Source organism: Dermacentor albipictus, chromosome 2, assembly GCF_038994185.2.
Source record: "Dermacentor albipictus isolate Rhodes 1998 colony chromosome 2, USDA_Dalb.pri_finalv2, whole genome shotgun sequence".
Lineage (NCBI taxonomy): Eukaryota > Metazoa > Arthropoda > Arachnida > Ixodida > Ixodidae > Dermacentor > Dermacentor albipictus.
In genome coordinates this window covers 179,546,133-179,571,542 of record NC_091822.1, presented here as the reverse complement: position 1 = coordinate 179,571,542, position 25,410 = coordinate 179,546,133, and the positions used below count along the sequence as shown (strand labels likewise).

Genomic DNA, 25,410 nt, shown 5'->3' with positions numbered 1-25,410 from the left:
CTATTCTTCATGCCATTTCCTTCAGTTGACAAGTGGCAAAATGATGCCATGTCTATGAAGCGACTTATGTGTGTACGTACAGGTTTTTTTTTGTGTGTGTGTATGTGTGTGTGTGGGGGTGGGATGAACCAGTTGAGCAACTATGCCATGTGTTTTTTGACAAAGAATGTGGACAAAAAACACAATCTTGTTACAAAACTTTAGGGCAAACACAGTAATAGTATGAACAAAACAATTTTCGTTAAGTTGTGCGAGTGCTGCAGCTGTCTGTACATGTTTGCTAATCACACTAAGGCGCTCTGTCAAGGGAAAAAGGCCAATCCACATTCGATTTACAAACGCACAGCAAATACTTTGAAATTCCATGCTTAACCTTCACTAAAATGGTGAGCTTACTTTTTGAGGGCACAGGAGTAGACGCATCTACTGCTTTCAAGTACTGTATGTAAATGTGCATCCTAATGTTTACTACTTGTCTTTGCTGTTCAAGATACATGTTAAATGAAATTCTTTGCATGGGTTAATCAATTAATTTGCATTTAAAATAAATTTGTAAGCACTGTTAGCAGTAGATCTGTGGGAGGACCTTGGTAAGCACCAGCATGACGGCTGATGAAAAAGCACAAATAGAATGGTTAAAGGAAATAGTTACTGAATGATCTGTGCGCCGACAGGTTGAATTATGGTTAGTATAATCTTTTTTTGTCCTTGCAAACAGTTCACCACACGTGGCCAGACACTGCCGAAACATACAATGACGTAGGTAACTCGTACAGACATTTCAAACTCTCTTGTCCTTTACGTTTCTGTCACTTTGCGGCATTGAAAAGAACTGCTCGTTATATATGACCTGTTTGCAGTTTTGCTGTCCTGCATAAGTCTTGCTTAACAGTATAGTTTGCTCTAATGTTTGTCTAGGGTTATGTGCTAAACACTTTTGTCCTATGCACACAGGTTGCAAACTAGGTTTTAAACTTGTAGACATACAAGACTAATAATTGCTGTTTATTCAAGGGACCAATGACAAGCAACACATGTACAGGCAACAGGCACTTTATTATTTAAAATAAGGCACCTCACTCAAGTGTCCTCAGTGTCAATGGCAAAGTTGAACTTGAACTCTGTACCACACTCTGGCACACCAGGTTGGCTGTCTCTGTTCGACGTCAGCACTTTCCGCAGGAAGATGGACTTGGTCTCTGCAGAATGTTGAGGCTGCAGCTTAGTCTTTCTGGTAGAGTCTGGAAAACCACAGCAGTGGATATTATACATGTGTCAGTGAGGAATGGCTAGCATCTTTGCAGTTTTCCAGCTCACAACACCAACTGCATCACATGCTGGGCCTGTATGAAGAATAGTTAACATGAAATGGAATCTTTCATTTCTGTGCTTGTTAAACAATCAAAATATGTAGGTGTAGGGCGCTGGTCCTTGCGTATTGTGTTCCTGTTTCGCTGTCAAACATTTCATGCTTCTCACACAGCATGTAGAGTGGGTCAGTTGGGAAATTATTGATCACAAGTGTCAGGAATAATAAGGCAAAGCATAGTAGTCTGGCAATAACTTTTCTTAAATACATTCGGTAGCCGAGTTAAAATGTGCTGGACTGAAAAGCTGACATTTCAATGTGCCTCAAGCCCTTAAGCATAGTAGAAGCATACACTGGTCTATGCGAGCATTTTTTTCTGTTCGAAATATACAGACACAACTAGGTATAGAAATGTTTAAACTGTGGAACAGAATTTAATTGAGGTGTTCTTAGGTTTTTCGTTTGCTTCACTTTACAGTGATCGGAATACAGTACAAGACGGACCATAAATGCAGTTCATGTGAAATTTACATACCGGTGATGAACTTTGCCTTTTCCAGTTCCATCTTCTCCCTGTAGTTTCCAAGTGTCATGCTCATTACTTGCCTTTTTTTCACGACGGGCGCTTTCACGTTTTGAAGCGTTTGGAGAGCCCGCAGTTGTTCAGTATCTGTCAAGGGTGTATAACAAAAAAATAAATAAATAAAGATAAGGAAGCGCTTGCAGCTTTCCAGTTTAAAATATCGGCAATGTCACATCTTACAGTTTTTCTTTTTTGTGTCGGGATGAGAAAGCGAAATATTAAGCTGCTCAATGCACCACTTCAGTTCTCGCTCGAACTTCTCGTTGGGGTCCTGCAGTAAGAGGAGAAGGATCAGTTGAGTACAATTTAAAAAAAAAAAAGATTATTACATTAGCATCAACAAACCTCATCATTTGAAGGATCTTCTAAGCTCGATGAAGTAGAAGCCTGTGGTGTTGGCAGCTTCTGGAAACCAAGGGACATGTTGAAGCGTTACATCTCAAAACATGCAATGCTGCCCGAAAGTTAATTGGTACCTGAACAGGCAGTTGCTTTCTTCTCTGCATCGATGACAATACTACTCAACACCTACCAGATGAGTTCAGACATAGGAACGACGATTATGCAGCGCAATGACAACGAATAATTCACGCTTTACGATGCAGGAAAACACATGTTTACAAACATACAAGAATGCACAGAACCATGGGCGCCGCCATATTGCTTGTTGCCAGGGGCTTCTTCGATTTTCCACTTCTGGCTACCCGCGGGCTGCCAGAGCAATGCCTCCTTTACTAGATGCCAGCCGCGTTGTCCGTAAACTCGGTTCCTGGCCCTCTCCCTTTACTCTCCTCCGCGAAAAGGCAACGAGCGCCGCTTGTGGCGGACGTCTGCGTCACGTGCTGCGGCCTCGGAGATTACCACGGCGTCTGTTGCCATCTCGGAGGTTCGCATCCGCCGGAAGTTGAAAAGGCAACGAGCGCCGCCTCACGAAATTTATGCTGAACTAACTTCAACTAAGCGTGGCCTTTGCGATCGGCTCCGGCGGCGCGTCGTTGCTGCGAATCGCAGAGGCCACGAACTAAGGGAACCGCCGCCGCAATGGGAAAGCGAGCAACGCGGCTGGCATCTAGTAAAGGAGGCATTGGCCAGAGCCAGCCAGAGCGTCTTCGTTTTTCTCGCATTGCTCCGCCCACCGCGTTACGCACTTCCGCTGGGCGTTCGTTTTGCTCGCGCTGGACGGTTCTGGCAACCCGCGGGCTGCCAGAACCTGCCAGGACGATTTTGGTCTGGCTGCTCTCTGGAAGTTCTCTGGCTAGCAGACGACTAAAAGAGCGATGGGCGCTCGCCGCCATCTTTACGGGGACTTCACGGATTGCAACGCGGGCGCTTGAGGACTTAATTTACCTCGCTCAGCCAACTGTCTACGGTCATCTTCGGATTTCCTTACTTCTAGCGTTATCTTTTTAGGTGCTAACGCTCCGCTCCGCATCGCGAAGCGGTGTGATACGAGCCGTGGTGAATCGTTTGAAGCTTTTGTGTGTGTGTATATGTGTGTGTCCCCTGATTGCTTCTTCGCGGCGGTAAACAGCGCGCCGCGCTCTCATGCGTGCATGTTATCTGCATCGTGTTCCACGCAAGTTGTAGACGCTCATTCACACATTGCCGTACATTTTGGGTTCGTATTTCTCTGGTGGCGTTCCTTTTGACATATCTCGCGTATGTATATCTCTCCTTTGCAGTTAGCGAAGGCTTTGCAGCTAGCCCGTGTTCGCTCCGTCTCTCCGTCGTATGCTTATAGGTGGCAGCTCGAAACCGATATGTATTTGAGCTGCAGGCCGTTGATCTGAGAACACACTAATTGCACTCGCTACATTTAGACACACGTACATTGCATGGCTGATTGCTCTCGTGATTGCGACCAATGTTGTTTTGCGTGTGGAACGTTTCGCTGGTCACAGGCGACGTGCATTTTGACGCGCCAGCCGCGTCCCCAGCTCCTTAAATGAGAAGCACCATCAGCCGCAACAAACTCTCTGAAATCGAAGGCCAAGCAGGTCGGCGCGAAATCTTAAGCGTATGAGACGTACCCGATAACCTGCTTTTTCATGTCTTGTGATGACACAACGCTAACTCATCAATGTCGCCGATGGTCGACGTGATCGCTGCGAGCAGGGATCCTCCAGCCATCGCTTTCGAGTATACAATCACGATTTCGCGTCTTGTCATCCGCCGCGTCGGAGGCCATCTGTTGCGCTGCGCAAGGCGAGGTTGGCCGAGTACGCGTCCTGCGCCGAGTCGCGCGAAAGTGATCGTATACCTGAATGCGACTATATATTTTCAAGCTGGCAACGCATAATTGGGCCGACTACGCCGCGCGCGCGCGCCGGCCTCGCCGGGCGCTGCCGTGCTGGTAACATGTTTACATTTGGCCAGCTGTACCGGCGTTCGATTTTGCAAACTTCGGGCAGGTTCGGGTTGTCTTGGGGATCCCAGCCCACGTGACTTCCTGTCAGAACCGGAACTAGCTGGCTGCCGTCTGGCTGCCAGCGGGCTGCCAGAACTCCGAAAATCGAAGAAGCCCATTATGTGGCCAAACGCTTAACCAATGGCCTAACAGATTTAAAAGTCGCTCTACCCATCAACACGACCTACTGGAACTCCAGACCTGCACAGATATCCGGCTTCTATAGGAGCAGCTTGCGCCCACTTTCGTTCAACCGACTGCCGTAGATGGCGCTTTTATAACCTGTTCGTCTGCTACGTGGTGGGCGGTTGTGCGGCGTTGTAAGTAGTACGGCAGCTGTGGTGTTGCGACGAACTGCTTCTCTAGTTGATTATTTTTGCTAACACAGTGACAGAGATGTCACAAGGCGTTGATCGGTAACTTGGCTCCAAAAGTTGACTCCCCGAACCTAAAGAATGTCGGAGCGTGTAGTCCGCTGCTCTCTAAAATAGCGTTAAATAGCCGCTCCCACTGCCTTTTTCAAGGAGATTATTATAAATCCCATTGTGTGTAGAGTTCGCAACGTACCCAACAGTTTCATTGTACACGTTGTAAAATTCGCGTCTGCGGTCTTTAGAAACTTGAAGCCACCGTAATGTTCGACGACAGAACGATTACCACTCATTTTAACTCTTAAATGTTGTCCGTGAATGCGTCACGAGCTCAAAAAGTGAATTACGCACACAGCTTCACTGCGTACGTATCTTCAGCACCACCGTTATGCTGCCGCCGTACTACGCGGAAAAGCTAGCTTTACAGTTTGAAAAGAGTTCCGTGACACGATTTTTAAGGCCTGCACTGCAGCACGTTTTAAAGCACTGGGATCGCTTAATTTTTTGCAAGCTTTCTACTGAGCTAGACATCCAACGATATTAAAAACAAGATATGCTCACCTTCCCTTGAAACAGAATCGATCAGACTGTTGCACATATCGGGTGGAGGACTTACTAGTAAATACTTTTACTATACTTTTACCAGATCATCTTCCTTTCACTACGGCACACAGTAGTAAATCCTAATGTCATCTGCGACATTAGGCTGTCTGTAATCAACTAAAGAAAGCTAGATTATCCTATGAATCTTTTTAAACAATTTTTCCAGTCTCTGAAGGAGGCTAGGAAAGGGAAATTTATGCCGTTGATCTAGCATTGCAGCGGCCACCTATGCTCGTTGTTTACATTTCTCGCACCGCTCATCCTCTTCTAGTTTCACTATTCAAACGTAAAGCATTCGCAAATATGTCTTTTTTTGTATATTTGTGAATTTATTCATTTACCGCCAAAACAAGCGCTTTGTGCCTGCCGAAATGGCAAGACAAGCGCTGAACAGATCGCAGAAGCAGACGACAGCGAACAGGTTATGACTAGCGCCACTCTGCTCGTACGTTCTTTCCCTAGCGGCAAAAGGGGCGCACTAGATCAGGCGTGCTGGAGGAGGGAGATCTGTGCAGGTCTGTAGTTCAGTAGGTCGTGCCCATCAATGCTCCTTTGGCTGTACTGACTCCATATGAGAAACTCTTATGACTGACTCTACCGTCATGACCACCACACCGTGGTCATGACATACGGATGCCTCGTGGGATATTTCAAAACATGTTACCGGCCTTCCGTGTTGTAGTGAAAAGAAGGGCATTCACGATAACACGGCCGAAGTGTCGCCTACAATTATTTCGAAAATAAATGAACTTCCAATAGTTATCGTTTTCTTTTGAGACGGTAAAAGATTGGATTATAGCTCGTATCAGCGTGTGTTGTGAAAAAAAAAATATATATGAAGAAGAGGGGAGGGAAGGGGCAAGAGGAAGGCAAGCATATTTTTGGCTGCGCCTTACCTCAAGCTTTAACATATATAGATGTTTATAGCTTTATATTCGTTTATATTCCTGTCTGTTCTGTCGCCTACAGTGGTAAGGAAATAATAAAGTTCTTCTCACGGACAGAAAACGAGCTTACAAAAAAAAAAAAATAAATGAAACTTCCTTTCTTCCATGGAAAAGATAGAGCTGTTTGCTTAAAAGCAGAGAGCTTTGCCGGTGTAGAAGTATTGGCCTACAGATACTCTGCAACGGATGGGTGGAGAAATACGTGAAAGAAAGTGGATATAGAACAACGCTTGAGTCTTACACGGTTCATGCACACTATAATTTGCTCAAAGACATGTTGAGGCTACATAACGGAGAACATTGTGAAGAATTATTTGCAAGGTCAGCGGGAACGCCAAAAGATTTGCAAGACTGCAAAGGAAAAAAAAAAAAGCAGGTCCCACCGAGATTTGAACTCGGATCGCTGGATTCAGAGTCCAGAGTGCTAACCATTACACCATGGGACCGAACGCTCCGATGCCGGGAATCGAACCCGAGCCTCCTGGGTGAAAGCCAGGTATCCTAGCCACTAGACCACATCGGAAGACGCACGAGACGGTCATTTGCGGAATCGCCAGTTCACGGGATTGGCCAGTCGTTTCAGCGGGTGCGAGAGAGAAAATCTGGGGGCGTTTGCGCCTTAAATTTCTCCCTTTACCTAGGTACCACGGCGGAGCAGTTTCTTTGCTCGTTCTGTCCCTAGGCGTGCCTTGGCGTGGAGGCATTTTGCCATGTGTCGGCTGGCGATCCGTGCGTCGTGTACAAGTTTTCCTCGTGCGTCTCCTTGGGTGTTGCTGGCACAGTGCACTGGCGCGAACGATTGTTGTCGTTTGGTCAGTGGTCTCCCGTGAAGGCGAGTATGATATGGCGTTGCCCTGTCACTACCAGTGTCACACGTATACTTCTGATCGCGATCGGCACCGATCCGGATCGAAATTCTCGACTGTGATTGGGTCTCTCGCTCATTTTGTCCAAAGGAGGCAATCACGACCGCGAAATTCGATCAGGATCGGGCGTGATCGCGATCAGCGGTGAGCCAGAACACAAGATACACACACAGCGCACACTGTCAACAATTTCATTGCGAAAGCATTGCGACCTTTGAAGATTAGAGCATGGCACTAGTCACTTGATAGATATAGCATATATTACATATATAGCAAAATATATAGCATCTTTACAGTTTGCCCTGTGTGCGCGTTTTCGTTCCTTGCTTGTGCCTCTGTCACACTGGTATCTTACCGTCCTCGCGAATTTTTCCATGCGTCGAACGCTTCGAGAGGGCTCAGTTGCGCGTTATTCAATTGCCATAATTTAAACTTTAAAATACTACTAACTTGTAGCGTGGGGTCCTTTTTTTCACGTTTCTGTGTCTTCGTCCGCTTCCGCTGCTGCCTTAGTATGTCAAACGGCAAACTTCTGACTGCTGTTGCAGAAGTCTTGGCGTCACAAGTTGGCGGCTGGACGTAATAATATTTATTTTAAGTCCAGCACGCTTAGGCCTCCGCCACTCCAATCTACGGACTATCCTGCTTCCAGCTTTGATCTCCCCACTACCCCTTGGGTGCCCTGGGGATCCTGCACCGCCTGCTTTATTATAACCTCAGGTCCTCTCCTGAGGCCTCCGGTTGCATGTGCCCTCCTGGAGCAGTGCTTGTAAAAAATCCAATCTATCGTCGCGACTTAAAAAGCGACCTGCGACTTATACTTATACAACACCAGTCAGAACCTTGCCTGTCGAACCAAGTCATTCTCACCTAATTATTTAAATGATTAAGCGACTTCTGTAGGTGTCGGTCAATGTCATATTAAGCGACTGGTGAATTTGTTCTCTTTACTGGACGGATCCTGCATCTCGGCATGTATTTTGTAGCTGTGTATTCGTATAGATGTAGGAGCTCGGTGGGAGATCTATCAGTGCAGGCAGCATGTGCTAACACCATGTGGCAGATACTGCTTGATAATTTCTAGTATATCATACCCGCGCGCAGCTATCGTGTGCGCCACAGCCCTTATAAGTTATTTGGCTCAGCCATAAGTTCCAGCTTTGCTCCGACACCACTTAAGTGCTGGTTTCCCATGTCTGTCTGTCCACCCAGTTCTTTAAGCTGACAATGGCCGCTGTCATATTAATTTTCATTTTTCGTTGCCAGGATCGTGATCCCCAACTTCACATTGCATTGGTACAAATAATAAGAAAACTTTGACCACTATTGTCACCACTTTGATTAAAGTTCAGGTCCTTGCAATAATGTGCATTTCACTGTTCAGTGAAAAAGCGCTGAACAGACTTGAGTGCCCGACTATAGACATCCTACACCTAAGTTCTCTCTCTTTCACTCCCCATTCCCCTCCCCACATGTAGGGTAGCAAACTGGACTCAGTCTGGTTAACCTCCCTGCCTTTCCGTCTTCCCTTCTCTCTCTCTCTCACTGTTCAGCTACCCACAGCACTAGCTATTAAGCACTTTTGCTCCATTGTATATCTGTCATGAAAAACTAGCATCAACATACATAATTACGGACGCTATGATTCAATTATGCACTCAGCATCTCTGTAAACTTGCAACATTCACCCTCTCAAGCATAAAGCGCACTCTCAAGGGCCATCATAAAACAATATCTATACATTTCTTTTCTTGGTAGTTCTTTGAAAGTATATTTTTTTCACTAGAAGGTTGGTAACAATGAGCACCTCACCGTCATGGGCTACCAGTTTGGTGCAATGTCCCACTCATTATAAAAATCTTATACTAGATGGATCGTCATTTGAAGAAAACCAATTCTTTAACAAATGGTCCATTCTGCGTTATGGTTCTACCTACCTGTCTTCTACAAGCAATGCATTCACATATGAAAGAACTGTACATAATGATAGTGATGAAGCAGTGCATCTGAAATAACCTTTGACATCATCACAGGAACTTGGAAACAGGTACCACATAGTGATAACTTCGATAATCATTAATCATGTCTTATACATGGCTGGACATGTTTTCGTTCGCTTCCGGCCTTCCTTGGGTCACATGATATTTTCTGTACCTCACAATGAGACCTTGAAGCATAGGCATCTAAGGCTTTCACCTTAAAATGGAAGGACGCAAAATTGATTGCTTCAGTGTTGCTTCCCCTGAAAATGAACTACTTGTACTTTGTTTAATTTATTCACTTGAGAAATGCACATATAATACCATACATATTAACATAGCAGCATAGGCGGAGACTATGTGGGGGGCTCTGGGGCCCGAGCCCCCTCCGGAGATTTCCCGGGGGAGGGGGGGGGCTGAGCCCCCCACCCTAGGCGAAGCCGAAGCCTCCCTCCCCCTTCCCCCCCACACACACACCTAAAGTGCCAATACCAGTGCTTTGTCACCCACATCATTTGAGGTTTCTTTTCACTTTCCTCGACTTTTTCCCTTGAAATTTTGCTGAGGCTAATAGCTTACTGCATCCTTGTTGGCGCAGACTTGAACGGCTTTTAATTAATATTTTCGATTATTTCTGCAAAAAAGAATGTTAAATTATGCGGTTTTATTTGCCGAAACCACGATCTCATTGTGAGGCACCGCATAGTGGGGGACTCCGGAAACTTGGACCACGGGGGGCTCTTTAACATGTACATAAATGTAAGTACATTGGTGTTTTCACATTTCGCCCCCATCGAAATGCGGCCGTCGTGGCCGGGATTAGATGTGGCGATATCGAGCTTAGCAGCCATATTATCTCGAGCTTAACACGAGATAACATGGCTGTTAAGCTCGAGATCTCGCGATCTTGAGCTTAACACCATAGCCACAAAGCAACCACGGCGGGTCACTTTATTTCTTCAAATCCTGACAATAGGGGGACACGGCCATCAGAAGCACTCGCGGTGGCTGCCTTATCCATACTTTCTCACTTCAACATTATTTTAAATTTCCACTGTAAACACCATGCACATATGCAATATATTTAAATATACACACAGGACAAAGTTTATAATATTTTTGAAAGAGATGGAGGCAGCCAATCAAGAATTATTTATAACGGTATGGATAGCCTATGTCTAGAGAATGAATATGTTGTTGTATGCTCACGACGCTTCAAATTGTTTTGCGTGCTTTTTTGATCATGAATGAAACCTATGAACTTCACTGACTCCGTCAGCAAACTCTTTTATCAACGGCGTATGAAATGCACGTGAATGTTGTGTGTCTCGGTGTTGCTTCTTTTTACAGTAAGTAATGTCAACGACTCATGAAAAAAAGAACATTTCTAATAACTTACAACATTTATTACGGATGGTAACATCATCACTTACATGCAAACGTAAATATATAGAGTGTCCCAATTAATTATAATGCACCAAGATTTAAAAAGAGAGCAATGCTTTACTCGAAGAAAACCTAGCGAATATTGTTTACAGTACATTGCAGTAGCTGCTAGTAATTTTTTCGTGACAGATTTAATTTGATCATTTAATTAATTATCTAAGTCGACATGTACTATCCTAATTATCAAATTATAAATGAGGCATCTAAAGGCACAGCCAAGGGACATCTAACTGCGATATTTTCAGCGACGTACTAATTGCATACTAATTTTTTATGATAGATAAATAAACCCTGTGAAATATGGAGAATACCACATGACTGTGCTCCCACTCGCATCATAAAGCAGCGCCCTCGAACATGCTCCCTCTGAGTAATCCAGGATGAAATAAAGGAAATAAAGAAAAATATTGTGATCGACCTAATGCCTCATCTGCCGCATCCCTGCTGAAGTAACACGTCTCGTTTGGTGTTACCTGGAAAAAAGTTGTGATAGCTGTTGTTTTAGCGTAGATAAAGTGCACGGATTTTTTTTTTTTTTTTTTGCTGCAGAACCTGTCACCACAAAAGTGAATTGACGTCAGTGCAAAGATTTAAAGGTACGTTTTGTTCCATCCCATTTGCCATGTGTTTCTCTAATGAGCACCCAGTAAGCATGATCCTCGCCTTGGCATCTGCAAATGGCAACAAGAGGAAGACTGCAAATATGTATATCACTAATGGAAGTGTGGCGGTAGACCAAATGCATCGACTATCATCAGAAGTTGTGAAAACCTGAGACAAACCGGCAGCTTCAACAAACCGGCTGAAGACTCCACGTTTGAGTCCTAGCCTACGCAGGGATGTTCTAGCATTTATGGCCTCAAATCCTCATGCTAGCATGCGGAACGTGGCCGCCCAGGTACCAATTTCCAAGTCAGTTTGGAGAATTCTAAATGACAGTCTTTCACCCGTCCCACCTTAACCAGCAACAATGCTTGGAAGATAGGGACCCGTAGAATCGTTTAAATTTCTCGCAAAAGCCCATGAGTCATCATACCTTTTGAGCAACATCATGTGCACAGATGAAGCCAATTTTCGCCGAAACGCCTAGGTACATTTGCATAATGCGCACTAGTGGAGGGACTCCAATGCACGCTGTGTGAAGTGCAATAGGCACCAGTACCAGTAGTTGCCCAAATTGTGATTCAGAATTTATGCTGGTGCTATAATCGGTCCCATCTTCTTTGATCACATACTCACTGGACAGTGTTACATCAACAAAATCCTTGAAGGAGTGATAGATGAGTTTCTCTGTGAAGTCCCGCTGTCACCTCTTCCGCTTCTGTGGTATCAGCAAGATAGGGCACCCGCACACAGCAGCAGCCAAGCACGAAACTGGTTGGATGCGACTTTCAATGCGCAATAGATTGGAAGGCACAGGCCTGTGAATTGGCCCGCTAGGTCATGTGACCTCTCTCCACTCGATTTCTTTCTTTGGGGTTATTTATGTGAATGATCTTGCTTACGTAATTGAGATAGAGTCAGATTAGTTCAAGGCAAGGATAACGGATGTCTGCCGTAGAACTCCGGCGTCGGTCATCAAGAAAGCCACTGAAGATGTTTCATATTTAAAACAGCACCAAAATACACGGACAAGGAAGGACACAGAACGAGCGCTGACTGCCGACAACACCTTTATTGAAGTGTGCACAAATATATACAATTCGCAATGGGCATAAAGAGAGTAAAAGAAGAAAGGCAAGGCGAGTCATTGTCGTTCAACTCCTGCTGCGCATGCGTCAATAACATTAAACTTGAGCAAGGTTAGTGACATGTTAGTCGCACATTCAGCCACACAAACTATAAACAAAAATACTAGTGACATATTTCACTAAGTGCCCCTTAATTCATAGAATAAGGGTTCTCTCTTCTTTAACATGTCCAGCCTGCTCAATTGTTAGCGGCGGTGTGGTGTACAATCTTTACAACGAAGTAACCAGTATTACGAACGATTTTGGAGGTCCCAGGCACTTTCTTATGTCTTTGACTGTACATGTCAATGCCCATGTATCTGTAACCCTGAAGGTCCAAGCCAAGTAGGTCCACTTGCTAAGTTTCTGTTACTGAGTAAGATGCATGCTAATCCCATTTTTTTTAAGACTTGCATGCCAAAGAACCAGCAATAAGTGCAACATTTTTGCTGAAAGTATAGATCAGAAGACACTTCTTGAAGCAAACCAGCTTGGTGCCTTTGTACAAATGCTGCTTAGTCACTAAAAGTCGTACCATAACATGTTTGAGGAAAATCGATTAGAACATTGATGCTTTAATGCAGTGCTGCTGTCGTGCTTAACACCGCACTGTAAGTCAATTAGAACGCAGTATTTTCTCATTCCAGTTACAGTGGAATCTTGCTAATCCCAGTGGTTCTGAGGCACCACAATGCATTATTGCTGTAAAAATTTTGCAAAGCCTTTGCCAGTAGGCATTGAGCTGTCATGCTCATTTCAATATGCCTTTGTCTTCTTCACAACCTTGTGTTATACTGTGAGATGTGGATCCTTCAAATATTACAGGAACTTGCATGGCTTGTGTACAGGATACAACATTTCTTGGGAGTGTTCTCAGCCTAGGTTGTGAAAGACTGCTTTAAACTCATGGGGACAACTGAGAGTGACAAGAGGCATTATTTTGTTGAGGTAAGCAATCCTTAAGCTAAACCAAGAGGTAGTATGCATGATTGGAACTGAACTTTCATATTGAGTGAGCAATCCTCTAGCAGCACTGGCACGATGCTTAGATCTCTGTGCTTCGTGGCAGTTCTTTTTCTTTGCCTTGTTGTTGCCACAGTGTTTCACTTTCCTGCATTCGTGTCATTGACTCTTGCTAAGCTTGTGCAATTTTTCCTCCATGCAAGCATGGACTGATTTATCTTCTGTTTGGGAAACAGTCATAGTTTGTCCAGTGACCCACTGGGCTATGTGAATAATGTACACAATGATACCATTTCAGACTTTTCAATCATCATGATGTCAATGGCACTGTCTTCAAAAATCACCATTGGATTGCCCCTCTTCAGCGGGCAAGGCAGCAGCAGCACCAATAGGTGTGGTACCATGATAATGCTTACTGCATATGTTCTGACCATCCCTTCATTGCTTCATAGCTTCATTGCCCACATAGTCGGTGCCTTAATTTTATTCCTACATATGCCCAGGTGGTGTCCCAATCCTGTAGCCCTCTGGTGAGCGGGGATATTGAGATGAACCATCGCCCTATTAGACCAACTAAATGTCCACAGGATAAAAATTGTAATCTTGGTCCCCCACTTGATTAATGGCTAATGTCATGACTATTGTAGGGTTGATAGCTCAGATATGTTGAAATAATTTTTGCTCTTCAAAATGAGAAAACACGACATTGCTGAACTGTGGCTGTTCGTCAACTCTTGATATTAAACAATAAAAAATCTTACCGCCCTCAAATAGTTTGTGCGCGGTTTACAAGCTGGAACATACATTCAACAAACTTTCTCCTCAAAACTTAATAACCGCTTCTCAGAATTACAATATTGAAAATTGTTCATGGCAGAACAGCTCTTTTTGCATCATTTTGTGGAGTCTTGATAACAGCAATCCCTTGCTATTGAAAGTTGTAACATTCTTTTCATTAACAGTGAAGTTCGAATTCTTTCAAGTCCTTTTAAATAAAAAAAAAATAGGAGGCTTGGGACATATTGTGATATAGGGCCTATGCAGGCATTTTTAAACTACTGGAATAACAAGTTAACATTCACGAATGCTTGTACTGAGAAAAAGGTACTGAGTTCGATTTATCTAAGCAGTGGTTCATACACACCTCTAACACCACCCCAGGAGGAGCCAAACACTGCCAAACTTTTTCCAATATAACCCCCCCCCCTCCCCCTCCTTACTTTCTCCCGCACGCAAGAGGTATTTGCCAAATGCCAGTTAGGTCAGAAGAGACAAAATAGAAAGGTGTCTTTTTGCACCTCTTGTTCATCGAGCAATGTTTAAGAAAAAATGAGGACATACAAGGCACTGTTTCCAACTAAATTTTTTATCCAAGAAAACCAATATACAGTAAACTACCACTTGAACGTCACTTGAACAAATTATTCAGCTGTACGAACTTTTTTATATCCCCCATCGAAACGCCATTCAACCCAATGCAAATGCCTTTCAGTTTAACAAAATTCAGTACAGTGGCATTTCACTTCTGTGAACATATTCTGCTACATCGTCATCATCATCATAATTTTTATTTTCACCACTGGATACAAGGTGAAAAAGGGAGAGCCGGAAAAAAAGCCGAATTCTCTTCGGCTTGACAAAGTTCCGGTCTCCCAGACAGGCACGGAAGCAGCTGGTGTAGCAATACAATTACGGATAAAGTGTGGATATAAGAGTTTTTAAGCGCAAATACATATAGAAATTTTCATGTTATTACATGGAAACTAGTTGTAATACAGTTGTGTCAAATGACTCCCAGTATACAATTATAATCTGTTATCTTGCATATTATTATTTAACACAGGCTCAGTTGCATATATCATAGTGGACTTGGAAGCACCAAACGAGCGCGGATGCTGATCAAATTTTTTCTGATCGCACAGATCGTGCTGTCGAGGACTGGATTCGTCGACGCAGGGTCTGAGCATGCGCTGCATCAGGCCTATCTACTGCTACCTCTGGCTGTCTGCCCTGCTGGCTTCATCGGACGAAACAAGTCGCAGGAAGCTGTACCACGTGCACTGCACTGGGACCACCTGACCAGCACGGTGACGTCGACAGAGACACCATGGCACCCGGATAAAAGCAGCAGCCTTTTCGACGTTACCTTCAGTGGACTTGGAAGCACTGAACGAGTACGGATGCTGATCGATTTTTTTCTGATCGCGCAGGTTAGTGACCAGCATTTAGTCTCTTCAACTAGAGACAATGACGTAACGTTAATGGTGCTCCCAAGTCCACAATGCTGTGTTGCTATTTTGCAAGATTGTTTTAATGTTGTCTGCTTAATGTTACTAACATTCGGAGACGTTGAACAAAATCCAGGTCCTGGCTCTGATTCAGATGAATGTTCGCAGCGGGAACTAATGAAACGCATTCTAAGAGAACAAAAGGAAACGAACAAAACACTGAAACAACTGTCTTCAAATATCAAGCACGTGGAGACAATAGTTGCAGATTTGCAAGAAAGAATGACAGTTATTGAGAATGAAAGGGGATTATGGAAAGAATGCGAAGACAAGATAGTACACTGCGAGGAATCTTGTAAATCTACCATGACGCAAGTAGAATTTCTGGCATCGAAGGTCGATGATCTAGAAAATAGAAGTAGGCGGAATAACCTAGTAATTTATGGATTAAGAGAGAGCTCTGCTGAAGATGTTAAAACACTTGAAGAAGAAGTGCGAGACGGTATATTTAGGAAGATCCTAGGAATAGAAGTTAACTCAATAGAACGACTTCACAAAATTGGTACAAAGCAAAGCCAAAGGACACGCCCTGTTATTATCAGGCTATTCAACTTCGCTGAGAAAAACAAAATATTATCAAGCTGCTTCAAGCTGAAAAACACCCAGATTTCAATATCCGAAGATTTCTCAAAGAAAGTATGCGACACACTTGCTAAATTATGGCGTTCTGCAGTAAGTGACAAGGCGAAAGGGGCAAAGGTATCTCTGGCATTTGATAAACTAAAAATAAATGGCAAAACCTTCATATGGAATGAGTGTGAGGACAGAAGAATTGAACTATCTAAACCGATAACTTCTGCACATGCTGGCTCAGCAGCTCGCGATTGCACGTGACAACAATGTACGAAATGTATCAGAGTGTTATCACTGAATGCGCGCAGCGTAGTCAATAACTTCAGCCTACCTGAAAGCATAGTTGCAGCCCATCACCCACACGTTATAGTCATCACGGAAACCTGGCTTCACGAAAGCGTCCAGGATTCCGAAGTGTTTCCGCCTTATCGGCTCATACGGAAAGACAGAGAATCGCGGGGGGGAGGTGTTGCTGTCGCAATTAAATCTAACATAAAATTCACAGTTTTAAACAGCATACCTGACCATGAAAGCGTATGGTGTAAACTTACATTTAATGGAAAAAGCATATTTCTGGGTGGCCTATATCGACCTCCGAATGCGCCCCCTGTATACCTAGACGTTATGCACAATTACATTGCACAACACACTAATTCACGTTCCAATATTATCATCACAGGTGATTTCAATTTACCAGGAATCAACTGGTCTAATCTTTTGCACAACAGCTGTGACGCAAAAAGTGCTGAATCTCTGTTGTTCATGTCATTTACCTTTTCTCTAGACCAGCTAGTTTCCGAACCGACTAGAATAGCTGGTCCGTCATGTTCTGTGCTTAATCTGATGTTCGTAAGCAGTCTATTTCAAAATAACACATTAAACGTTGAAAATAGCATTTCGGACCATAAAATGATTGTATTCTCCTGTCCAATTTTAGGAAACCGTGAACGCGTTAAGCCATCGATTGCTGTTATCAGGGATTACTCAAGAGCGGATGACAATGCTATCTCAGAATATTTAAACGCCTCCTTTCTGCAGTTTTCATTACTTCATGACGTAAATTAATTATGGTTATGTTTTAAGCGTATTGTGCACTTTTGTGAAGAAAACTACATTCCCTCCAGAAAGAAACGAGTGAACAGAGAACATCCTTGGGTATCGCGCGAAGTAATATATTTAAAACGAAAAATTAAGAGGAAGCGCAGAAAGAAAACCACACGTGACCTTCAAGATCTCATACGCTTACTACAATATAAGATCCATATGGCCAAGGAGCGTTTTTTCACTGTTACTCTGCCTTCTTACCTGACGAATAAACCACAAAAATTCTGGCGCTACCTATCGAGGGAGCGGCACACCGTATCGCAGATTACTGTTTCGAACGAGACAGTTGTTCAGCCTGACGTCATAGCAAGCAAATTTAATGAATTTTTTCAATCTGTATTTAACAGAACTACCTTTAACGGTCCCTCTCCACAGTATCAGTTCGAGAATCCAATGCCTGAAATAGATATTGACCTACAAGGAATTTTTTTACTCTTACAAAAACTGGATGTAAAGAATCCCTGTGGCTCTGATCTTATATCAAATGCTTTTTTGCAAAAACATGCAGTTTGGACGTCAAAATACTTACACGTAATTTACAGGCGATCTTTGGAAACTTCAGTGATACCTGATGACTGGCGAAGGGCCAAAGTAATACCTGTGCACAAATCTGGCTCTAAACTCGACGTAACTATAGACCTGTTTCATTAACATGTACATCCAGTAAATTGTTTGAACATATTATTTATAAGGCCATAATATTGCACTTGGAGAATAATAACCTACAATACAGCCGGCAACATGGATTCTGTTCAAGTCTAAGTACTATTACTCAGCTGAGTTAACCCATGATGTAGCTACATCAATAAATAACAGAAGCCAAATAGATGCCATTTTCTTAGATATTTCAAAGGCCTTTGATGTTATTCCTCATCCAGATCTTATTACTAAACTAATTGCCATTGGTGTACACGAGAAAACAGTATCGTGGATCAAGAACTATCCCGAAAACCGAAAGCAATGCGTAGCTGTGAATGATATTACATCTGATTACATCAACGTTTTTTTTCTGGTGTTCCGCAATGCTCGGTTCTTGCGCCCCTCCTATTTCTGATCTACATCAATGATATTCGTTCATGCGTTCAGCCGCCTATTCAAATGCGCCTATTCGCCGATTAACGTGTAGTGTACACAACAGTGAATACTGTAGCACGGCTGAATCTGCAGTCGTCACGGTGCACCAGTAATCCCGTGATCTGTTACGTCACGTAGGCTTCACTATATATGTAACTTGCGCAACCGCAATAAGGTTGTTGCTCACCCAACTGCTGGCCTGGCTACATGGTAGCAGCGGTGGCAGCGAAACCCAGCCAATATGTCGATGGCGTCCGCGCTACTACCGCCCCCGAAGCCTATGGATCCGTCGCACGACCCTTGGATTGCCTGGAAAACTTGGAAAAGTGAGTTTCTGCTGTTTTCCATTGTTACGCAATTGAACAAGCAGCCAAAAGACGTTCAAGCAGCCACATTGCTAGTTACCATAGGCGAAGAGGCTAGGAAGTCGTATAGTACCTTCAAGTTCGATGAAGCGGAAGACAGGAATGACGTTGAAGTTCTGATTAAGAAATTTGAGGATCATTACAAGCCTGCAACGAACTTAACATTCCAAGAATTCCGTTTCGGTTCAAGGAACCAAAAAGAAGGCGAGATGTTTAACGAGTGGCTAACAGAACTGCGTGTGTTAGCGAAGAACTGTGAATTTGGGGACGCACCAGTGATCCCGTGATCTGTTACGTCACGTAGGCTTCACTATATATGTAACTTGCGCAACCGCAATAAAGTTGTTGTTCGCCCAGCTGCTGGCCTGGCTACAGATACCAGAGAGGATCAGGTAAAACTAAATGATTCGTTAGCTGCTGTACAAAATTGGTGCAACATTTGTGGTGTGACGAAGAAGATCGGCAGGCTGAAAAGTCCCGTTGCCATCGCATGGCACGTACCCAGTTCGTTCGCTGGCTGTGCCCTACCTGCTGGTGCTGAGTTTGTCGCTGCTGCTCTACGAGCCGAATAAACCCCCTTTACAATTGGTGGAGGTGCTGGGTACGTGCCACGCGATGGCAACGGGGCTTTTCAGCCTGCCGATCTTCTTCGTCACAATCACCTACTCACGTCTCCGCCAATCTTGTGGCATTTTGATCCCAGCGCACCTACAGAACTTCACACTGACGCCAGTGGTGTCGGCCTTGGTGCCGTGCTCGCACAACGCAAGAACACTAATGCCGAATACGTAGTCACCTATGCCAGTCGTGCCCTCACGAAACCTGAGGCCAATTCCTCAGTAACAGAAAAAGAGTGCCTGGCTATCGTATGGGCTCTTCAAAAATTTCGTCCATATGTCTACGGTCGATGCTTTGATGTGGTGACGGATTATCACACTCTTAGCTGGTTGTCCAACCTAAAAGACCCATCGGGCCGCCTCGCTTGGTGGGCCCTCCGAATCCAGGAATATGATATCCGTGTCGTTTATCGCTCTGGACGCAAACACGCTGACGCCGATGCCCTCTCGCGCTCCCCAGTGACTTCAGACAGCAGCACTTCTACCGACAGACATGACATCTCACCACTTGACATCCTGGACATGGCATCGGAGCAACAAAAAGACCCATGGATCGTCATGGTGTTCGACTTTTTGTCAAATCCTCCGGCAACTTCGGCACCTCGAGCGCTACGTCAACAGGTGCAGCATTTCACAATCCGGGATGGACTTTTATACCGCCGCAACTACCACAATGACGGCCGCAAATGGCTTTTAGTAGTACCTCGCCACCTACGACAAGAGTTCTGCTCCGCTTTTCATTCTGACCCACAGTGTGGTCACGGCGGAGTGTCAAAAACGTGCACACGGCTTTGCCTACAATATTATTAGCGAGGGATGTACACCTTCGTCCACAAATATTTACGCTCCTGCATTGCCTGCCAGCAATGCCAATGTGTCCCGCATCTCTCCACCGCATCTCTCCAACCACTTCCCTGCCCAGCTCAGCCATTTGACCGTGTCGGCATTGATATCTATGGGCCTCTTCCATCTACTGGCGCGGGCAACTGATGGATTGTTGTCGCCGTAGATCATTTGACACGGTATGCTGAAACCGCTGCCTTGCCTGCCGCATCAGCAAAAAACATCGCCTCGTTCATTATAAACAACTTCGTTCTCCGCCATGGCACACCATGTGAACTGTTGAGCGATCGGGGCTGCGTATTCCTCTCAGATGTCCTGCAGTCACTCTTATCTGAATGCCAAATTATTCACCGCACTACTACTGCTTATCATCCACAGACCAATGGCTTAACAGAACGATTCAACAGAACTCTTGGTGACATGCTATCAATTTATGTTGCATCTGACCACTCCAACTGGGACCTTGTACTTCCGTTCGTCACTTACGCATATAACACTGCCTCTCAAGCCACCACCGGATTCTCACCATTTTTTTCTGCTTTACGGCCGGCCGCCATCCCTCCAGCACCATTGATACGGTTCTCCCATACCGGCCGGACCCTGCTGAATGCTCACCTGTTTCTACGGTTGCTCAGCACGCCGAGAAATGCCACCAACTAGCCCGTTCGTTGACGTCTGCTCAACAGTGCCGCCAAAAAGAATGCCATGACCTCAATCCTCCCCCTCACCCCTGCCCCGTCGACTCACTCGTGTGGCTTTGGGTCCCGCCTGTTGCTGCTCCTGGCTTTTCGTCCAAGCTCCTCCCGAAGTACCACGGGCCCTACTGCGTAGTTGCACAAACATCACCAATGAACTACGTGGTCGAACCCGTATCGCCATCTTCCGATCTGCGTCGTCGGGGGCGAGAGACTGTGCACATTGACCGGCTGAAGCAGTATTACGATCCGCCCACCTCTTCCTAGGTCGCCAGGATGGCTACTCTTCAATTCCGGGGGTGATTGTGACGAAGAAGATCGGCAGGCTGAAAAGCCCCGTTGCCACCGCGTGGCACGTACCCAGTTCGTTCGCTGGCTGCGCCCTACCTGCTGGTGCTGAGTTTGTCGCTGCTGCTCTACGAGCCGAATAAACCCCCCTTACAGGGGGATGAAACTGAATGCATCAAAAACTACCAGTATCTCCTTCACTCACAAGAAAAATGCGCTTCAGTTTACATACACAATAAACAATATATCACTAAGAAAATACGAGGAGGTCACATATCTCGGGGTCACTCCTACAATGAAATTAGATTGGGAAACTCATATAAATAATGTGTATGACAAGGCCCTAGGTAAACTACATTTCTTGAGAAGAAAAGTTAGAAACACACCTCCTAGTGTTAAATGCACACAGAACCCTCATTAGACCCTCTTTAGAGTATGCTGACATTATTTGGGCCCCACACCAGAAGTATTTAACCGAGAAACTAGAACGCATACAGAACTTAGCATTGAGATTTATATATTCACAATATTCACGTCAAACGAGCATTACAAACCTGCGCGTCAAGGCTAACGTTCAATCACTGGCTCAACGTAGAATGATTTCCAGATTAAAATTTCTATGCTTACTTTATCACGGTTCCTATTGAGTACCACAAGCAACATACATTCAAGCGCCATTCAGACTTTCTGCCTGAACCAACCATAATAAATCAATACGACACCATCCCAGCCATAATAACACTCGCAAGTACTCTTTATTCCCACACGCCATTTCCCATTGGAACATAGTACCCTCTAGAGCCGTAAATTGCCCATCTGCCAACGCAATTATTGACAGTATTGAGAATCTGGAATTCGAATGGTGATATTGCCTGTATTTCATATGCAGCCTCTGTAGATGCATTCTTATGGTAAACGCTGTTTCGCCTGCTTCCCGGACGGCTCATTTAAACAGTGTATATATTTATTGAGTATGTTCATTTTTGTGTGTGCTAATGCTCTTTGTTTTGGATACACTAGTTTAAGTTTATTCTTTTTTTTGTACTGTATTCCATGTTGTAACCACTCCTGCATGGGCCCGACAATGGCCTGCAGTATTGTAAAATAAATAAATAAATAAGAATGCAAAAACAATATATGTATACATATATACACATATACATACACACACATACATATATAGATATAACAAATTTCACAGAAGTTTACAATAAACACAAGTTACCATCAGGAAACGTTCTTTTTTTTAGAAATTATTTTACATACTTGCAAATATATATGTGCATCTATGTTAAAAAACATAAAAAAAGAAAAATCTGCATATAGGCTGCTGCTTTCGCGACAGACATCTCGGCAATGTAGCCCAGGGCGTCGTCACATCCTTGAATTTTAACAAACGTGAAGACGCCCTTTGCAGCATCCAGTTTACGACACGAAACCCTGCCACGTGGTTCGGGCACAATCACTGCAGTGGAAACCTGGATTCTAGGAATAGTAGTTACTAGTGTGAACGTATAAACAAAATGAGAATATATGACAAGTTCTACGGAACTGTTGGAGCAGTTGACAATACACATCTATAAGAACAAATCCAATATTTTAGTTATGTTTAGAGATAACACATCAACATGTTGGTTAAAATAGTTAAGTAGGGAAGGTAGTGTATGTTTAAGGCATTGGCAGCCATATTTAGTATGTGAAAAAGGGATCTGCCATGGTGCCTGGTGACGATATGAATATGCACTTCTATTTTGTTGTAGAGTTGCCGGGGCTAGGAATGAATCGAGTTTTCCCAGCATAGTATTTCTATAGCTTAGTAATGTTTTGAATTTATATATGTCACGGGCTCTGATTATTCTGTTTTGTTGGAAAAGCTCTTGCGTATGCTCGAAAAAACAAACGTTCGCTATCACCCGAATTGCTTTCTCATGAAGTATTTCCAGCATTTGAATATTTTGCGCTGTAGTGTTACCCTATATAAGTGAACAGTAACTGAGGTGTGGATGGAGAAGAGCATGATAAATGAGACGCTTAACTTGAAAAGGTAATGCACTTCAATTGCAATTTAACACACCTACAACTTTTCATACCTTTGAGCAAATATGACTAACGTGTTCATTCCAGGACATATGCTCTGTGAGTATTATGCCTAGGGTTTTTATGGATGACGTAATGTTAATTTTATACAGACCCCACACAATATTATCTGGCAATGTAGTAGAACTTCCCAGAGCATGAAAAACAACGCATTTTGTTTTGGTTTCATTGAGGATGAGGCCGTTTGCCTTAGACCATGCTCAAAGTCCATAACAAACGGAGCTTGCTATAGGTGTTATTTCTTTTAAATCTTTACCTGTAAAGAAAACAGAGCAATCATCTGCATATGTGACAAATTTACACATATCGCTCACTTGTACAATATCACTAATGTAATACAGGAAAAGTATCAGGCCAAGAATGCTACCTTGGGGCACACCCGCTCTCAAAGATTTTATCTGCGATCTGTTCTCATTAATTTCAGAAAACTGACGTCGGCTTTCTAAATAAGATCAGATAAGTTCAAGTGTTATTCCTCGGAAGCCATATTTTTCCAGCTTTATCAGCAGCAATTTCTGGTTGACCCTATCAAAGGCTTTGCTGAAGTCTACGTATAACCCTAAAGTCAGAAAATTTTTTTCAGTGTTCTCTAGAATAAGCTTCTTCTGTATACTTAAAGCAGTTTCCGTAGACCGCTTTTTCTTAAACCCGTGTTGACAGTTGGTTAGCAGGCTATGTTTTTGCGAAAAATTATCAATATGAAAGTTAAAAATTTTTTCGAGTCCCTTTGATAGCACAGGAAGTATAGATACTGGCCGATAATTGCCCATATTACTTTTGTCACCTCCTTTGTGAACTATTACTCTCGCTACCTGCATATTACGCAGGAAAACTCCGGTTGACAGGAAAATATTAAAAATGTGCATTACTGCAGTTGCAAGTAAGTCTACGACGTACTTAATTGGCCTAATTTCTAAATCATCGACGTATCGACTATGGCTATTCTTCAAGGATGGAAATGTTGTAATCATCTCAGGGATGCTAGTAGGCTTTAGGAATAAAGATTCTCTTAATGAAGCGGCATGCATTGTATCTTGAATGTCGTGATCTATGCATCCTACTTTAACAAAAAAATTGTTAAAATGGTCTGCAAGTTCTGTACCACCTACAAAAGTGCAATCAATGTTCAACGTATTTGTTTGTGTATCGACTGACTTCCGATTTAGTGCTTCGTTTATTTTCTTCCATACTTTGACACTTCTGCTATTACCTCCATGGAGTTGTTAGTTGAGTTTTCTTCTCTATTAGTTGCATCGTCTATTAGTTGCAGGTGTGCCTAATACAGTGTTTTCACTTTAACCTCCTTATTTGCCTTTCTTCACTCTCATTTCCACTTGAAAATTTTGAACTTTGAGTGCCTATAACCTATATTAGGAAGTAGCCGCTAGCAACACTTGGGGAAGCAGTGTTCTTTTTTATTTTAAGCATGAATGGCATTGTCATTCACTGAATTTTGTGTGTAGTGCACAAAGCATCACATGGCAATAATTTCTTTGTTAAAAGAACTATAAAAGACAGACTGGCAAAGATTACTGCATATTTCATTTGGGATAAGTAAGTTGAAAACCTTGTATTGTTTTAGAATGCTTTTCTTCCCAATTAGATGTTTTACAGGAAAACATTTTGCAGCAGAAAACATGTTCCTGTGTCGTTCTTCCAAAAGACATAGTGAAACTTGTGATCCCACTTAGTGTCTGCAAAACTGAATGAATTGGTTTTATGTGTAAGATTAAATTGCCCAAATTATACGGAATTTTTAATGTTAATTATTAAGCTCAAGGATGTAATTAATGCTTTGAAACATTCGTTCTATGCTTCCATATATGTAAATGTAAGCTTTCACACAGTGAACACACTAAATTAGAAATATGCCTGCTATCCATGCTTTTTGCGCGTTGAAGGAACTTGCATGCTTTTGCATGTTTAGGAAATTGCCTTTCATTCTGTTTATACGGCATAATTTTCTCACCTATACTAGTAGCTACAGTGTACTGAGGTTGAGTGCCAAGGCAAGGAACCCAGAAGTTTTATGGGAATAACTACCCAAAATTACTGTCGATGGATCTGGCAGTGGGGGCGGTTCAGGAAGTGCACTGAAACTTGGAAATTAATGTTCAGTGTGACCTGCAGCATTCTGGAGTGAGGGTCTGCGCTGGAAGGAAACTATGAAATATGTTAGCAACTAGTCAAACATTGTTTTAACTCCAATGAGTGCTTTTAATGGTGCACAATGGGAAAGGACAACCAGTGACATCGATGCGA

At 43.5% G+C, this 25,410-nt stretch overlaps 3 protein-coding genes and 2 non-coding genes across 18 annotated transcripts in view; 1 reads left to right on the top strand and 4 right to left on the bottom strand.

Annotated features, from left to right (window-relative positions):
• The window catches only part of LOC139056347 (uncharacterized), a 184,517-nt gene extending 164,564 nt beyond the window's left edge, over positions 1–19,953 (bottom strand). The window contains exon 1 of the mRNA XM_070534512.1: positions 19,950–19,953. The gene's annotated coding sequence lies outside the window, so the exon portion shown is untranslated. The remainder of the gene's footprint in view (positions 1–19,949) is intronic.
• Positions 1,038–2,734, bottom strand: LOC139056346 (UPF0488 protein CG14286). The gene is made up of 5 exons (XM_070534510.1): positions 2,369–2,734; positions 2,238–2,297; positions 2,073–2,163; positions 1,845–1,979; positions 1,038–1,241 (listed from the first exon to the last, which is right to left on the bottom strand). The coding sequence occupies exons 1-5, from the start codon at positions 2,396–2,398 to the stop codon at positions 1,081–1,083; spliced, it is 477 nt and encodes a 158-aa protein (XP_070390611.1). The 5' UTR covers positions 2,399–2,734; the 3' UTR covers positions 1,038–1,080.
• On the bottom strand, positions 6,595–6,666 carry TRNAQ-CUG (transfer RNA glutamine (anticodon CUG)). The gene has a single exon. It is a non-coding gene; the product is annotated as a tRNA-Gln (tRNA).
• On the bottom strand, positions 6,672–6,743 carry TRNAE-UUC (transfer RNA glutamic acid (anticodon UUC)). The gene has a single exon. It is a non-coding gene; the product is annotated as a tRNA-Glu (tRNA).
• Positions 6,784–25,410, top strand: part of LOC139056349 (uncharacterized) — a 52,399-nt gene continuing 33,772 nt past the window's right edge. For 2 of the 14 annotated variants that reach the window (XM_070534515.1, XM_070534516.1), the window contains exons 1-4: positions 6,793–7,052; positions 11,061–11,107; positions 13,067–13,189; positions 15,127–15,414. In XM_070534515.1, the coding sequence (XP_070390616.1) occupies positions 13,148–13,189; positions 15,127–15,414 (330 nt within the window). In that variant the 5' untranslated portion in view covers positions 6,793–7,052; positions 11,061–11,107; positions 13,067–13,147. Of the gene's footprint in view, positions 7,053–11,060; positions 11,108–13,066; positions 13,190–13,502; positions 13,597–15,126; positions 15,415–25,410 lie in introns of all 14 variants that reach the window. The other 12 variants (XR_011512300.1, XR_011512301.1, XM_070534518.1 and 9 more) reach the window with 12 other exon arrangements.

Excerpts from the sequence above, each read along its gene's own strand:
- LOC139056346 (XM_070534510.1), bottom strand. The coding sequence starts at position 2,398 with ATGCAGAGAAGAAAGCAACTGCCTGTTCAG. Across the intron at positions 2,298-2,368 it reads GAAAGCAACTGCCTGTTCAG|AAGCTGCCAACACCACAGGC; the intron begins GTACCAATTAAC and ends CTTGGTTTCCAG. Across the intron at positions 1,980-2,072 it reads CGACACAAAAAAGAAAAACT|ATACTGAACAACTGCGGGCT; the intron begins GTAAGATGTGAC and ends CACCCTTGACAG.